The 14,511-nt window shown below is 48.6% G+C and overlaps 1 protein-coding gene across 1 annotated transcript in view; it reads right to left on the bottom strand.

The window, feature by feature from the left end:
* The window catches only part of frem1b (Fras1 related extracellular matrix 1b), a 32,105-nt gene extending 19,104 nt beyond the window's left edge, over positions 1–13,001 (bottom strand). Inside the window, 8 exon segments of the mRNA XM_062394855.1 lie at positions 6,574–6,918; positions 10,464–10,595; positions 10,662–10,770; positions 10,957–11,280; positions 11,657–11,856; positions 12,093–12,352; positions 12,611–12,705; positions 12,786–13,001. Coding sequence (XP_062250839.1) covers positions 6,574–6,918; positions 10,464–10,595; positions 10,662–10,770; positions 10,957–11,280; positions 11,657–11,856; positions 12,093–12,352; positions 12,611–12,705; positions 12,786–13,001 — 1,681 coding nt within the window.
* Positions 13,002–14,511: the final 1,510 nt, after the last annotated feature.

Genomic DNA, 14,511 nt, shown 5'->3' with positions numbered 1-14,511 from the left:
CACAGGAAGTGACATCACGATGACCAGCGCCGACACTACACCTCGTGAGCAGCAACACACTCACAACACACTCACACAACACACTCCAGTGTTAACAACTGCACGACCACGAGGAGACGTTAGAGGAGCTGCAGCAACAAGCTCATTATTATAAAACTCTTACTATATCTACAGAATCTTCTCTTGTCTATGTTATTAACATATTATCATGAATACTATTGTGGAATAAGTGATCAGCTGTTTATTGATTTACTTTTGATCGAGCTCTGATCTGAGAGACTGAATCATTTTATAATATTATAATATATAATATTCATTTAGTTTTTTATTCTTATATTTCTGCTCGAAAGCTTTATGCCCATCTAACGTTTAAACTTTTAAATATGGCGACGCCTGCGAGCTAGTTCTGGCAGGCAACTCGAGCTGCGCGGCGCCAATCACGTGACATACATCACGTGACATACATCACGTGACATACATCATGTGACATACCTCAATCTCCACAACCAGCTATAATACACACCCACCTTATCAGGTGGTCTATTTAACCAGAGAGACATTTCCCATCAGCCCCTCTTTCTCGCACTGCTGCTGCAGTATTGCTACCTGTTGCTTCAGCGTCTCAGTTGTTGACCAAGTGATCGTTGTTCCTCCGTGGGTCGTTGTCTCTCTCAATCCGTGATTCCTCCTCCGGAAAAGTTCGCATTATTTCCGTAATTTCGGCTCGGTCCTTTAAGATTCACTACGTGTGAAACGGACGTCAAGCGTCTGCACCACGACTCCCGCGGGCCTCTCAGCGCGCACCACATCTTGGAGGAGCTGCGCACCCGAAGCGTTTAATTCATCCGGTCTGAGCCACGAGTTAGTTTCAACTACTTCTTGACTGAAGGCGGTTCCGCGAGGCCGAACAAACGCCGGTGGCAGCGTCACTGACGGCAGCTTCGCTGACGGATTCTTCCCGGGACATCTCTGCTCTACCAACTTCTCCCTCACCGCGGGATGTTGTCCCTCGGAGGCAGAGGAAGCGCGCCTGGATCCGCTGGGGCTTTCATCCTGTCTCCTCTGCTGAATGAAGTCTGCACTGAACGTTATGAATGAAACAATTCAGTCTCGAATCACACGCCATCTTCCCTGCACGTGATGTAAACAACGGTACCGGCTTGTGCTATAGTACTTCCTGGTACGTCACTCCAGCAGGATTATGGGAGTTGTAGTCTAATCTCCAGCCATGGGTTTGAAGCTCCTGTCTCCTGACAACAGTACCTTTCCCAAAGGTATCAAATGCTGCAGGTAAAATGTTTTGTTATTCCTGAAAATTCAATTATATAATATAATATATATGTGGGTAGAGTGGTCTTCCTCCAACCAAAGGTTGGGGTTCAATCTTGTGCAAGATACTGAACCCTCAAATGGGCCCTCATAGATGTTGAATGCAATAATTGTAAATAACTTGTATATATGACTTTCTTATGACTTCTGGCATGCGATGATTTCGCAACGGACGTGCCATGTGCTATATTTGTCCCATTGCACATGCCCGAGTTTCAGGGATAGGAAGGGAGCGAGATGGCTCACTCCTCAGCTACTTCCATCAGCACCTCCGGTAAAACAAAGTCTATTACAGCTGCGCGAATAACACGCGCTATGAGGTAACTAACGAATGATCGAATATTAAATTCACGGGCAACTATTTTGTCTTCGGATTGTCGACTACAATCTGGTGCACTTTGAGGAAGTAAATATGTCAGAATCTACTGTTGGTGGTCATAATCTACTTGTGGTGTGAGAAACAGTTCATAGACACACTGAGCAGTACCCGGGTTTTCCTTTCCGCATATTAACGTCTTGGCGATGTCCGTCTCGGGAAACCTTCTTTGAAAATTTCTGAACATCTTTCATTGGATGTGAGAGAGTGGTGGTTTACTGTTGTGTCAAGACACCACAACACTTCTGTGCGCAGCGTTGTCGTAAGGCCTGCATGATTATGGCCAAAATCATAATTACGATTATTTAGATCAATATTAATATCATGATTATTAATACATCTTAGGAACAACATCTTTTTTTTTTTTATATAGCGTTTTTATGTTTAAATGCACAAGAACACTGCTTTCACTCCCATGTTGTGCTACATTCCAGCTAATGTACACATCTTTCATTAGGTCCTGGGCAATCGACTCTCCTGTCGGTTCTTATGGAAAAAATGACGTCTGTAAGCATCGACTCTTCATTGCAAATTACAATCGATGCAGTGAATTGTCAGGGACATGTACGGCTCCATTGTTGTGCTTGATCATTGCTCACAGTATTTATGGGACACCTGTCTTTGGCCAAATGAAATGCGATCGCATCCGTTATTCCAGTGTGTCTTTGGGAATGGGGATGGATACGCTATATGTTGACGTTGGACATGGACGTAGATTCAGGGAGGTAATGTTAGCTTTGGCCTTGATGCACTTGTTGTACTATGGTTTGTGGGTTGTTTTTTTTTCAGGTGGTTAAACAAGGTAGTTGTATTGCTATGCGGCGCAAACACAACTCTAAACGCACTCTGGCATGATTTGTTCTTGGTTATCATCACTTGCCCTAAATTCCAAAACTACCAAACAATGGATGATGATCCTTTTCGAAGGACTTGCTCCTCGCCTTCTGCTCCTGATAATTGATTTACCTTTCACACGACACCGTGACTGGCTACTCTCTGTCTCTACTCTTCTAAGAAATACCGGAACTGGCTGCAGACAAAACGTTTGTTCTGGTTACCGCTGCATGGTGCGTGCATGACAACTCCCATCTTGTTCTCCCTCTGGTGGTTAGCGTATGTTAGTCGAAAAAGCGCTTGTAGCAAATCACGCATTTTAAATGTCAATATTGCTGACGATCATGCAATTCGATTAATTGTGCAGCCCTAGTTGTTGTGGCTCCCATTGTCACTCTGAGGTCTGTAGAAGTTGAAGCAGAGGAAAAAAAAATAAATTGTTGCATTTCAGGTGGTTTGCTGGACTTAGAGTGTTCAATTCTGGGGTATAGGTTGCCACGTGCCAAGTTCACAATATATTCTCCTACAGCCAGGGCAGTTGGGGGGAACCTCACCAGGTAGTATATATTCTCTCGCGACAATGTGCCTACAGCGAATGACCACACCACAGGGGTGCATGGTAAGCATCACAGTTTCACAGGTAGCATATTCTCCTGCAGGCATGCGCCTATGAAGAATGCCTGCAGTGGCAGTGGCATGGCACACATAACAGGCTCACTAGGTAGCATATTCTCCAGCAGGCATGCGCCTATGGAGAATGCCACACCGCAGTGGCATGGAACACATAACAGGCTCACTAGGTAGCATATTCTCCAGCAGGCATGCGCCTATGGAGAATGCCACACCGCAGTGGCATGGAACACATAACAGGCTCACTAGGTAGCATATTCTCCAGCAGGCATGCGCCTATGGAGAATAGCCACACCGCAGTGGCATGGAACACATAACAGGCTCACTAGGTAGCATATTCTCCTGCAGGCATGTGCCTATGGAGAATGCCACACTGCAGTGGCATGGAACACATAACAGGCTCACTAGGTAGCATATTCTCCTGCAGGCATGGGCCTATGGAGAATAGCCACACTGCAGTGGCATGGAACACATAACAGGCTCACTAGGTAGCATATTCTCCTGCAGGCATGGGCCTATGGAGAATAGCCACACTGCAGTGGCATGGAACACATAACAGGCTCACTAGGTAGCATATTCTCCTGCAGGCATGGGCCTATGGAGAATAGCCACACTGCAGTGGCATGGAACACATAACAGGCTCACTAGGTAGCATATTCTCCTGCAGGCATGGGCCTATGGAGAATAGCCACACTGCAGTGGCATGGAACACATAACAGGCTCATTAGGTAGCATTTTCTCTGGCAGGCATGCGCCTATTGAGAATGGCCACACCGCGGCGGTGTATGACACACACATAGCAGATACCGATTCCTCCGTCAGGCTCCAAATCTGTGCAGTGTTGGGGGGCTACAGTGTTAGCTCATCACTCCCATCATTCCTGTGTTAACATATGGGAGTGATTAAGTTGGAGCCTAGACGCCAAACACAAACCTGTTCTACTATGAATAATAAATATCGTAATAAATAAGATAAATAATCAAACGTAAGTTGTCTGACTGAAATGGAGCGAAGCCAGCGAGCTAGTTCTGGCAGGCAACTCGAGCTGCGCTGCTTCAGTCATGTGCCATACATCAGGTGACATAAATCATGTGACATATATCAGGTGACATACTTCACTTGCATGCTGCTACAATAGAAAGCTATGAATCCTCAATGATGACAGTCTTACCTAACATTTACCTTGGCTTTATATTTCCTTATTACGGAATTGTTGTCAAGGTGAGTCAGAGTATACGATAACGGAAGCAGTATAATAGGGAATCTGACAAGGACGCTTATTTTAATCCTCTACATGACCTTATCCTCTCTAGTATTAGAAGAACACATGTTCACAACAAGTCTGATAGATCTTGTCGAGACTTCTGAATTATCATTGCTAAGAATAATACTGCTTTCTGTTCTTTCTGCTCTATGATCAAACGCTTGCATCCCTCTTCAACCCATCTGACGACACCCTTGCCTACCAACAATGGTCGAAAATGCATGACGAGATCTCCTCAAAGCTTCGCCATCCCTGCCAGAGCTGAGGCCTAACACCTGGATGCTGTCCCCGCACTCACTAAGATGTTGCACCACTATGACTGCAACACTCCATCATCAATGCTACTCATGCTATGTTGGACACCACAAGAAGGAATATTGACTCTCAAACATCATCTGCAGCCTTGATGTTTTAATGTGTAATCTCCGCTGCATAAATCCTTTGTTGCATGTCAGATCTCGGGATCCATCACGTATCCGCGTCCGGGGTAGTCACAGGCATGTTTCGGCGCGCCTTTATCCCCTCAAATGGTGACGATACAATGCGAACGATGCCAAGGGATTCATTGCACCCTTGCCATGGCATACATCTGTTCCTGTCCATCCTGGGAGAGGGATCCCTCACATGTGGCTCTCTCTGAGGTTTCTACTTTTTCCCCTGTTTATGGGGGTTTTTTGGTAGTTTTTCCTTACTCTTGTCGAGGGTTAAGGACAGGATGTCGCATTTGTTAAGCCCGATGAAACGAATCATGTTTTGGATATTGGCGATACAAACAAACATGTGAATGAATAATTTGTATGTGTTTTGCAGACTGATTATTTTATTGCATTTCAGGTGGTTTGCTGGGCTTAAAGGTGAAATTCCGGTGCATATGTTGCCATGTGCCAAGTTCACTATATTCCCGTATAGGGAACCTCACCAGGTAGTATATTCCCCCGCAGACAATTTGGCTACAGCGAATGACCACGCCGCAGCGGTGAATGGCACACATAACAGTTCACTAGGTGGCATATTCTCCTGCAGGCAATGCGCCTAGGGAGAATGGCCACACCGCGGCGGTGAATGGCTCACATAACAGGTTCACTAGTTAGCATATTTTCCTGCAGGCTAATGCCCCTACGGAGAATGGCCACACCGCGGCGGTGAATGGCGCACACATAGCAGATACCGATCCGTACGTCAGGCTCCGACTATGTGCAGTTTTGGGGGGTTACAAGTATTTGCTCATCACTCCCATCATTCCTGTGTAATCATATAGGGGAGTGATTAAGTTGGAGCCTAGACGCCAAACACTAAATCTGTTGTAATAAATATATTACATGATCAAACGTGAGTTGTCTGACAGAAATATGGCGACGCCTGCGAGCTAGTTCTGGCAGGCAACTCGAGCTGCGCGGCGCCAATCACGTGACATACATCACGTGACATACATCATGTGACATACCTCAATCTCCACAACCAGCTATAATACACACCCACCTTATCAGGTGGTCTATTTAACCAGAGAGACATTTCCCATCAGCCCCTCTTTCTCGCACTGCTGCTGCAGTATTGCTACCTGTTGCTTCAGTCCCTCCACCACCCCAGCATCCACCTGTAGGCCCAGCATCCACCTGTAGGCTCCAAACGGGGGGTTACAAGTATTTGCTCATCACTCCCATCATTCCTGTGTAATCATATAGGGGAGTGATTAAGTTGGAGCCTAGACGCCAAACACTAAATCTGTTGTAATAAATATATTACATGATCAAACGTGAGTTGTCTGACAGAACTGTTACGTTCAATTCTTTACTTTTAACTTGCAAAGCATCTTGGACCTGTGTGTTATCTATATTAATAAATTGTATTATTATTGCATTATTATAATTTAGTTATTTATTTTTGGTTTTCTTTATTTAAAATTACTTTTTCTGGCGTCAATATGAAGATGTTTGATTTTTGTGAAGTGAAACATTTAAAAATCTGTGAAGAAGTTTAAACTTCAGATCTAATTTCTGAAATCATCTTTTGAAACTTCTGATTTTTTTGGGACTTTCAGTATTTCTGTCTTTTGTCTGAACTCGTGACCTTTGACCTGGGCTCCTCCCACATGTATCCATGTTCTTGGTGGTGATGGTGTGTGTCTGTGTCCCTCCCTCACCTGCCTCCTGGGCGGACGTCTTCCTGACCAGCTGCCCCGCCCGGGGGGGGGACACCACCTGGTACAGGATGTAGTCGTCGCTGGAGTCCAGGTCGGAGGCCAGCAGCATCATCTCCTCCAGCCTCACGGCGCCGCCCTCCTGCACCTCCACCGCCACGTTGTTGATGAGGAACGGGGGGGCGTCGTCCTTGGGCAGGATGTTGATGGGGAACTTGTGTCGGACGCTGTGACGGCCGTCGCTGATGCGGAAGACGACGTGGTCGCGGGTGGTGTCGCTGTCAGAGTGATGGTAGACCACCACGCCGTCCCGGAGGTCCTGCACCCGGAACATGAACGCCTTCCTGTCTGGGGAACGCAGGAGAACACAGAGGAACTCAAACAGGAAACACACATCACGTTTTGGGCAAATGGAGATTGTGTAGCAGATAAATCTCAATTCTGTTCGTATGATAACAAATGAAAAGCTCCAAACAATCCCACAGAGGATTATACAAACGCACAACCAGCAGAACATCTTCACACGTCCAGGAACACGTGTGTGTGTCTGTGGGGGTTTGTTCTCATGAAGAGAACATGAGAACCTCCTGATGAGGTTCTCATGTTCTCTTCATGAGAACCTCATCAGGATGTGAACACACGAGATGATCAGAACAATCAGAGCTTTCAAACTTCCTGCCGGACACAGAGTGTGAAACAGAAACAACAACTGACTAAGGCTTAATATGAATTATAATTAACTTCACATTCTAAAATTATAATTATTATACAAGAGCAACACACCAGTGTAATTTTTTTCTTTTATCTGTGTGGCGCCACATCATGGTATACGTTATCTCAAGGATTCTTTTTTATCTGTCAATATAAAAGGTTTTAATTTATGAGTAAATATTGTGTAGATGCAGTTTTTGTGTCTTTAGCTGCTTAGAGAAAATAACTTTTATTGTGGAGAAAATAACTTTTATTGTGGAGAAAATAACTTTTATTGTGAAAGTCCTATTTGGATCTGATATCGATGTCAGGATGAAGAGTTGGACTAAAAACTAGAAACTTGTGTGTCCTACATAAATGAAATATAGGCCAGGTCCATCTGTCAGCTGCGTGCTGCCCCCCCCCCCCCCCCCCCCCCCCCCCCCCCGTACAGCAGCAGAGCGTCATGTGACTGGCGGCCCACTGGCGGACATGTGTTGTTGTCAGCGGACGCTTCGCACTTTGATTCAATTACCGACTCACGCGCTGCGTTTCTCCCATTGTCACTTGGAAATAACAAGTTTCTCTTAGCGCCTGGAGGCGGGGGGGCGCTGGCTGCGGCGTGTGCTGTGAACACCGGTGGGGCAAAATGTGGCGTCCTTCCCGGTGGCCGTCCCGGTGCCAGGATGGGGGGGGGGCTTCCTGTCTCCCTGCGTTTGCCAGAGAGACAGAAGGGCAAGGTCAGCTGACAGATTGAGAGACGAGCGGTCGCGAGCCGAACCTCATTAGACTCTTTACCGAGGGAACCGGCTCCTGGTCCAAGTGAGGAAACGACTTGGTAATTGGGCCCAAAGGTGGCGTTGGGCAACAGGCCCATAAAGGGACGACGAGCTGGGACGACTGGGTGTGTGTCTGTGTGTGTGTGTGTGTGTGTGTGTGTGTGGGACAGGCACTCATCCATTTGGCTGAAGGCGTTGGACGGAGCCTGCAGTGACTGTCCCCCCCCCACGCTTCAGCGTCCCCGCCCCCGAGTCGCAGCACCGAGGGTCAGCAGCAGCGTCCTCGTCCCGGAGACACAACTCCACCGGAGGACCCACTAACTGCCTCCTACAGGCCGCACGCACAACACGTGTGTAGAGCGCCGCCAAACTTTTGTCGGCTTCCAGCTTCTGAACGAGAGCAGCAGATGAACAGAGTATGAACCGAGGAGGAGGAGGAGGGGGAGGAGGAGGAGGAGGAGCAGGAGGGGGAGGAGGAGGAGGAGGAGGAGGAGGAGGAGGAGGAGGAGGAGGAGGAGGAGGAGGAGGAGGGGGAGGATGAGGAGAAGGAGGAGGAGGAAGGGGACGAAGAGGAGGAGGAGGAGGAGGAGGAGGAGGAGGAGGGGGAGGAAGAGGAGGAGGAGGAGGAGGAGGAGGAGGAGGAGGATGAGGAGGAGGAGGATGAGGAGGAGGAGAAGGAGGAGGAGGGGGAGGAAGAGGAGGAGGAGGAGGAGGAGGAGGAGGAGGAAGGTGGAAACCTGCCTGATGGGACAAGTTTCAACAACTTCACACTAAAACACTGTAGAACAGAAACAATCAGCTGTTTCTCTTCATCACATCTGTAAAGTAAATATGTTTAATTTTAGGTTCATGGTCGAAGTTAAAAACTTTACAAAGTTTACAATTCTTCATGTTCAGAAACGTAACCAGGTTCAAACTTTGAAAGACTCTAATGAATTAAAGATCTCTGAGTTACTGACACTCTGTCATAACGCCTTTACTTCATTGCTTCTTTTTGCTTCAGGCTTAGGGTTAGGGTTAGGGAAAATTAAACAATAGAGGAATAATATAATAATTTAAAGTTAATTATTAGTATTAAAGTACAGTATTATTCTAAACCTCCATCACTTGCTCTGTGTTTGTTACGGCAGCAGAAAGAGTTTCAGGTTTGAAAGCAGATGAAGAAACTCCTGATGTTCAACATCATCTCGTTGTTTCTTCAGCTGACTTTAACTTTCCTTTGTCTTTATCCAAGTATTATTTGTGGGATGGATTTTGTGTGGACACATTCCTCATGTTCTTTACACCTGACTTTGTGTTGACTTTGTGTTGACATGTTGTGTTGTGAGGATTCTGTTGTGTTGCTGTGATAGAAAGCAAGTTGGTCAAATAGTTTAAAGGTTTTCTATCTTTCCAGTGACCTCCCAGTTGAAGGAAGGTTTACCATGTGGGTCGGATTTTGTCTATTTTTCCATTTATTGAAATTTATTTTATTTTATCTGTATTTGCATCAGGAACATTTTCTCATATTTTCATATTCTCAGTGGTTAAAAAACTGAAACAGCTGTTGGAAACAGAGCAGAGGAGCTGCTCAGTGAGCCACGGAGAATCAGCAGCAGACGAACTGTCCTGCTTCTAAACGTCTGAAGGAGAAAGGTTAAGTCCCTGCCTGAGCCCCTCAGGCCCCCCCCCCGCTCAGAGCTGGTAGCATGAAACCTGTGTGGGGACAGTGCATCTGCTCCCTGTGCACGGTGGCATGAAGCAGCAGAAGTCCTCCAATCTGCTCGCTGCCGCCCCCGTCAGAGACAAAGAGGACGTCTCCCCGGCCGCTGGGCTGGAGGGACAGACGTGGACGAGCGGCAGCCGCCTCCGGCCCCCACGTGGCCCCGGCCCCATTTTACACCTGATTAGGAAACACATGCAGGGCCACGAGACATATGCTTCCCCAGCCACCCACGGTCCCTGACGGGGGGGCGACACATGGAGCAGAAAGGCCAGACGACGTTCTCCGGGAATTCCCAGGGCGGTGAGCGTGTCGGATACCAGCACAGGATTAGAGGTTCCGGGTTTAACTCCCGGGTCTCCTCCTGGTGAGGAGGCTCCTCCGTCCTCAGAGGACGTTCCACCCAATCCGTTATCATTGTGCTTCCACAGTTCTTCTCCTTCTTCTCCTTCTTCAACCTGGGAGCACACGAGCTGCTTGAAGGAAACTAAACCACCAACACCAGTTTCAATCCACATATGTTCTGTGCCCAGACTCATGTGAGGTCACGGTGACCTTTGACCTCTGATCTCTGACCACAGAATTCTGTACAGATCATCCAACTGAACAGATGAAGAAATTCCATCGGCTCTAGATAGGATCACAGAAACCTTCAGAACACCTGGTGGATATTTGCAGTACTGCATGTTTGTCTGGTGACCCCGTGACCTCTGACCCCTCACCTCTGACAGTGAGCCGACCGTGCAGGGGACCGTCCACCGCCACCAGGTGGACGCCCTCGATGTTGTCGTTGTCCACGATCTGCAGCTGCTCCCAGGTGATTGGTCGAGACTGACCCTCCAACAGGTCCAGACCTGAGATCAGTAGATAAATCAAATCTGCAGAGTCCAACACCACGGACCTGAGGATCTGCTTCTTACCCATGTTCCAGGAGACTCTGGGTGCGTTTGTTTCCGCCACCCTGATGGAGATGTGCACCACGATGGGGGGGCTGGTCATATAGGAGCCGTCTATAACCTGGAACTCCGCCTATCAGAAGATCCAGGGGAAGTTAATGACTGGAAATATTATTTTGAATCACATAGATGGAGAATCTTTACATATGTAAACAGGGTCCATGCACGTTGTTGCTGCTCCGCTACATCTCCATCATCATTAACAGATGTTCACTGACAAGAAGAAGTTCAGCCTCTGACTCCTCAACCGATCCTGTACCTCGTAGTTCCTGCGATGTGATTGGCTGCTGTTGGGCGGCTGGTAGGCCACCTTCATCTCGTGGAGGTCCTGCCAGGTGAAGGAGCCGACGGGCCGGGTGTGGTCGTCCAAGTGGGTGACGTAGCCCTCAGCGGGGGGGGCGGTCACGTTGAAAACCAGCCTCTCCTGCGGCGTCTCGTGGTCGCTGGCGTCCAGGGCGGCGGTGGTGAGGGGGGTGAGGATGAACTGGTCCACCTCCAGGATGAAGGAGGCCATGAAGGCGGCCTGGGGCGGCTGGTTCTGCATCGCACCGTGGATCAGAACCGGTAACCACACCGCCTGCGACTGGGAGCACAGGAAAGCAAAACTTTTAAAAACCTCTTTTAGGACGTGAACATTAAACTCAAGTGTCACAAAGAAATCAACACATGATGACACACCCGACGTGTTGGAGGTGACACCAGCATCTCGACATCAGAAGACTTTCAACACAGATGTACGTGAAGCGGGATGTCACACTCCGACTGCCAATGAGCTTCTCAACGTCTGAGAGGAACTCAAACATCCACTTCAGACTGGATATGACAGAAATGAACTTTATCATCTAAAGCACTTTATCACATCTCTTCTGGAAAGTTATTTTCCTCCAACGCTCTGTTTTCTCCTGAGAAATATCAAATCTCCTCTGTGAGTGGATCCAGGTGGTGTCTGGGTCTCGTACCTCCAGCAGCGCCCGGGTGCTCTGCTCCCTCAGCTCCACCCGGATGGAGATGTAGTCGATCTCCGGCGATGGAGGACTGAGGTGCTGGTACTTCAGCCCGGAGCTCAGGAAGTCCTGGCAGCTGGTCTTCAGGAACCGAACCTCCGTGGTGTGATGACGACAGGGTTTGTTTCCAGGACAGAGCGTCTCCGTCTCTCGTCCTGAGCACGAGTTCAACAACGTGTCAATCAAACAACGTGTCAATCAAACAACGTGTCAATCAAACAACGTGTCAATCAAACAACGTGTCAATCAAACAGCTTCATCTTACTTTCACAGTTTTCTGTTTTAATATTACACTTTTCCCAATGTAAGTACCTTTAGTTTTATGTTTATTATGTTTTTACAGGTGACTTGATGTGTGTAGCAGCACGTGATGTGTCCAGATGTGTGGTACCTCTCCTCAGCGCGGCGTCCTCCTCCCTCACCAGCTGACCCAGCGCCGGGACCCGGGTGTCGCCGGTCGTGGTCCGGACGGTGCAGACCAGGTCGCCCCTGGTCCTGATGCGGAGCACGGAGCCGTCGATGGCGTTGGACAAAGCGTAGAACTGAGGAACCACCAGAGGAACGAGGCCCAGCTCCACCACAGCAGAACCCGAGTCCAGGACCCGCACATGCAGGACCAGCGTCTCCACCAGCGTGTCTGAAGACGTGAACCTTCACACACACACACACACACACACACACACACACACACACACACAAACACACACACACACACACACACACACACACACACACTCTGATTCTCATTCTGAATGTCTGCAGGTCGTCGGGTCCGACTCGTTCACGACTACAGGAACATGTCAGTGGTTCAGTTCATGTCTGAAAACATCTGCTCTATTAATCAAGGATTTATTAATTATGTGTTTGAATGACTTGTTGTTCCCGGTGAGTGACTCCAGCCTCACTCACCTGTAGACTCTGAGCATCACCGTGTCCTCGTCCAGCAGGGGACTCCCGTGGTGCACGTATCTGACCTCGTCCTCCAGGAAGCTGCAGTCGAACACCTGCAGGGGACAGAGGAACCCTCAGAACACTGAAGCTGTGCTGGTTCTGTTGGTACCAGCCTTCACCACATGGTCCTCACCTGAGGCGTGAGCCGGCCCACCCTCTGAGTGACGGCTTCGTTCATCACCACCTCCACCTTACAGTCTCCACCCGGGTCCACGCTGATCTTCAGCTGCTTCTCTGTGACGAACACCGAGCGACCCCTGGAGACCTCCACGCCCGAGTTCACCTCCACCAAACTCCCGGTGCAGGAGGCCGCCGCGGCGAGCAGCCCGAGCAGCACGAGGGCAGCCATGTTGGATGTTAGGATTCTGGTTCACAGGGGAGAGAAGAAGTTGTGATGGACGGAGAGGACGTCAGGTCACCTCCACCTGGAGAGAGATCATCAACCTGCTTCCACACGAACACTGAGTCACTTCACCTGAAACCAAGTTTGTGTGGAATCAAAACGTGTCGACACTGTGACTGTGTTCGTTATAAAGACGAGCAGGGGAAACAGGGGTCAAGGGTCAGGGGTCAGGAGTCAGGGGTCAGGGGTCAGGGGTCAAGGGTCGTCCCCCGATAGGACCAGGAGACATTTCTCTTTACATCTGTCAACAAATTTAACAAATTGAACTGAAGAGTTGTGAGAGCCTCTCACTGAGTTGACCTCATCTGACCTCACAACCTGCTGGGGTTCACTCAAGAAGAACCTGTGGCTGTTGACTCAGTGTTTGGTCTCCACCTCCACCTGAAGGAAGAATCTGATAAACCAAAACCAACAAGAGAACAAACTGTTTCTGAAAGATTCCTTTTCACAGTAAAATCCAGTTTTCAGTTTAAATCTGCGACTGACAAACAGAAACCGAGCTGATCTCAGATCTAGGATCTGTTCACATTACACAGTTCATCCGTTGATATACAGAGCAGTGGTTAAAGAAGTTAAAGAAGATAATTCTCTTGTCTTTAAAGTCTTTAAATTGTAAATCCAGTCAAGCTCCTCAGAACCTTTGGACTTTTCCAAACTCAGAATCTTCTGATCTTTACCCCGAATCTGATCAACTTCATCCGTCATAAATACACAGGATCCTGATCAGGTTTAACTCGTCTTCTGTTCACAGCCAGCAGCACACCTCCTCCAATCCTCCCAGCTCCCAGCATGCACCTGACTGACGCCACAGCACCCTCCTGCCCGGGAAACGCTTTCACCCTCCATTTCACTCAGAGCTGAGCCCACTGCAGGAAGCACGGGGTTAATCTGCGTGACCCGGCCGAGGTGCTGGAGGTGAGCGGGACAGGCGGCGCGGGGGGGGGGGGGGGGGGGGCTTCTAGATCAAAGCAGGGCGCCAGCTGGAGCCGGCGTGTCACTTCCCATCCGACCAGACGAGCGGCGCTTCGTTAGGCGAGACGTCTTCACACTGAGGGAATCGACCTCACGGTGAAAACACGGAGCCGAGGAGCTTCACAGGAAGTTACACTCAGGGTTCGACTCTCTATCAGAGCAGGTTCGAGACCGGAGGTTTCAAAGTTCTGTTGATCAGAGCTGAAGATGAAACCCACTGAGCAGGGGATCGAACCGGACTCAGCTGGAGACGCCCGTCCTCCTGGAGACCGGGTTGAGTTTAACCATGTGACCTCGAGTCAACAAACCATCATGTGACCAAACTTTAGTTCAAGGTGGAAGCTGAATTGATGTTATTTACTAATCAAACAACAAATTTAGTTCAGTTTCTTGAAGGATCTTGAAGCAGAAGAGAAACGTCTCCACTGCAGAGGAAGCTGATCTCACCTGGACGTCCTGATGTCTCTGCACAGACGATGAAGGT

The sequence above is a fragment of the Platichthys flesus genome, chromosome 9, assembly GCF_949316205.1.
Source record: "Platichthys flesus chromosome 9, fPlaFle2.1, whole genome shotgun sequence".
NCBI lineage: Eukaryota > Metazoa > Chordata > Actinopteri > Pleuronectiformes > Pleuronectidae > Platichthys > Platichthys flesus.
This window is presented reverse-complemented; position numbering and strand designations above follow the sequence as displayed.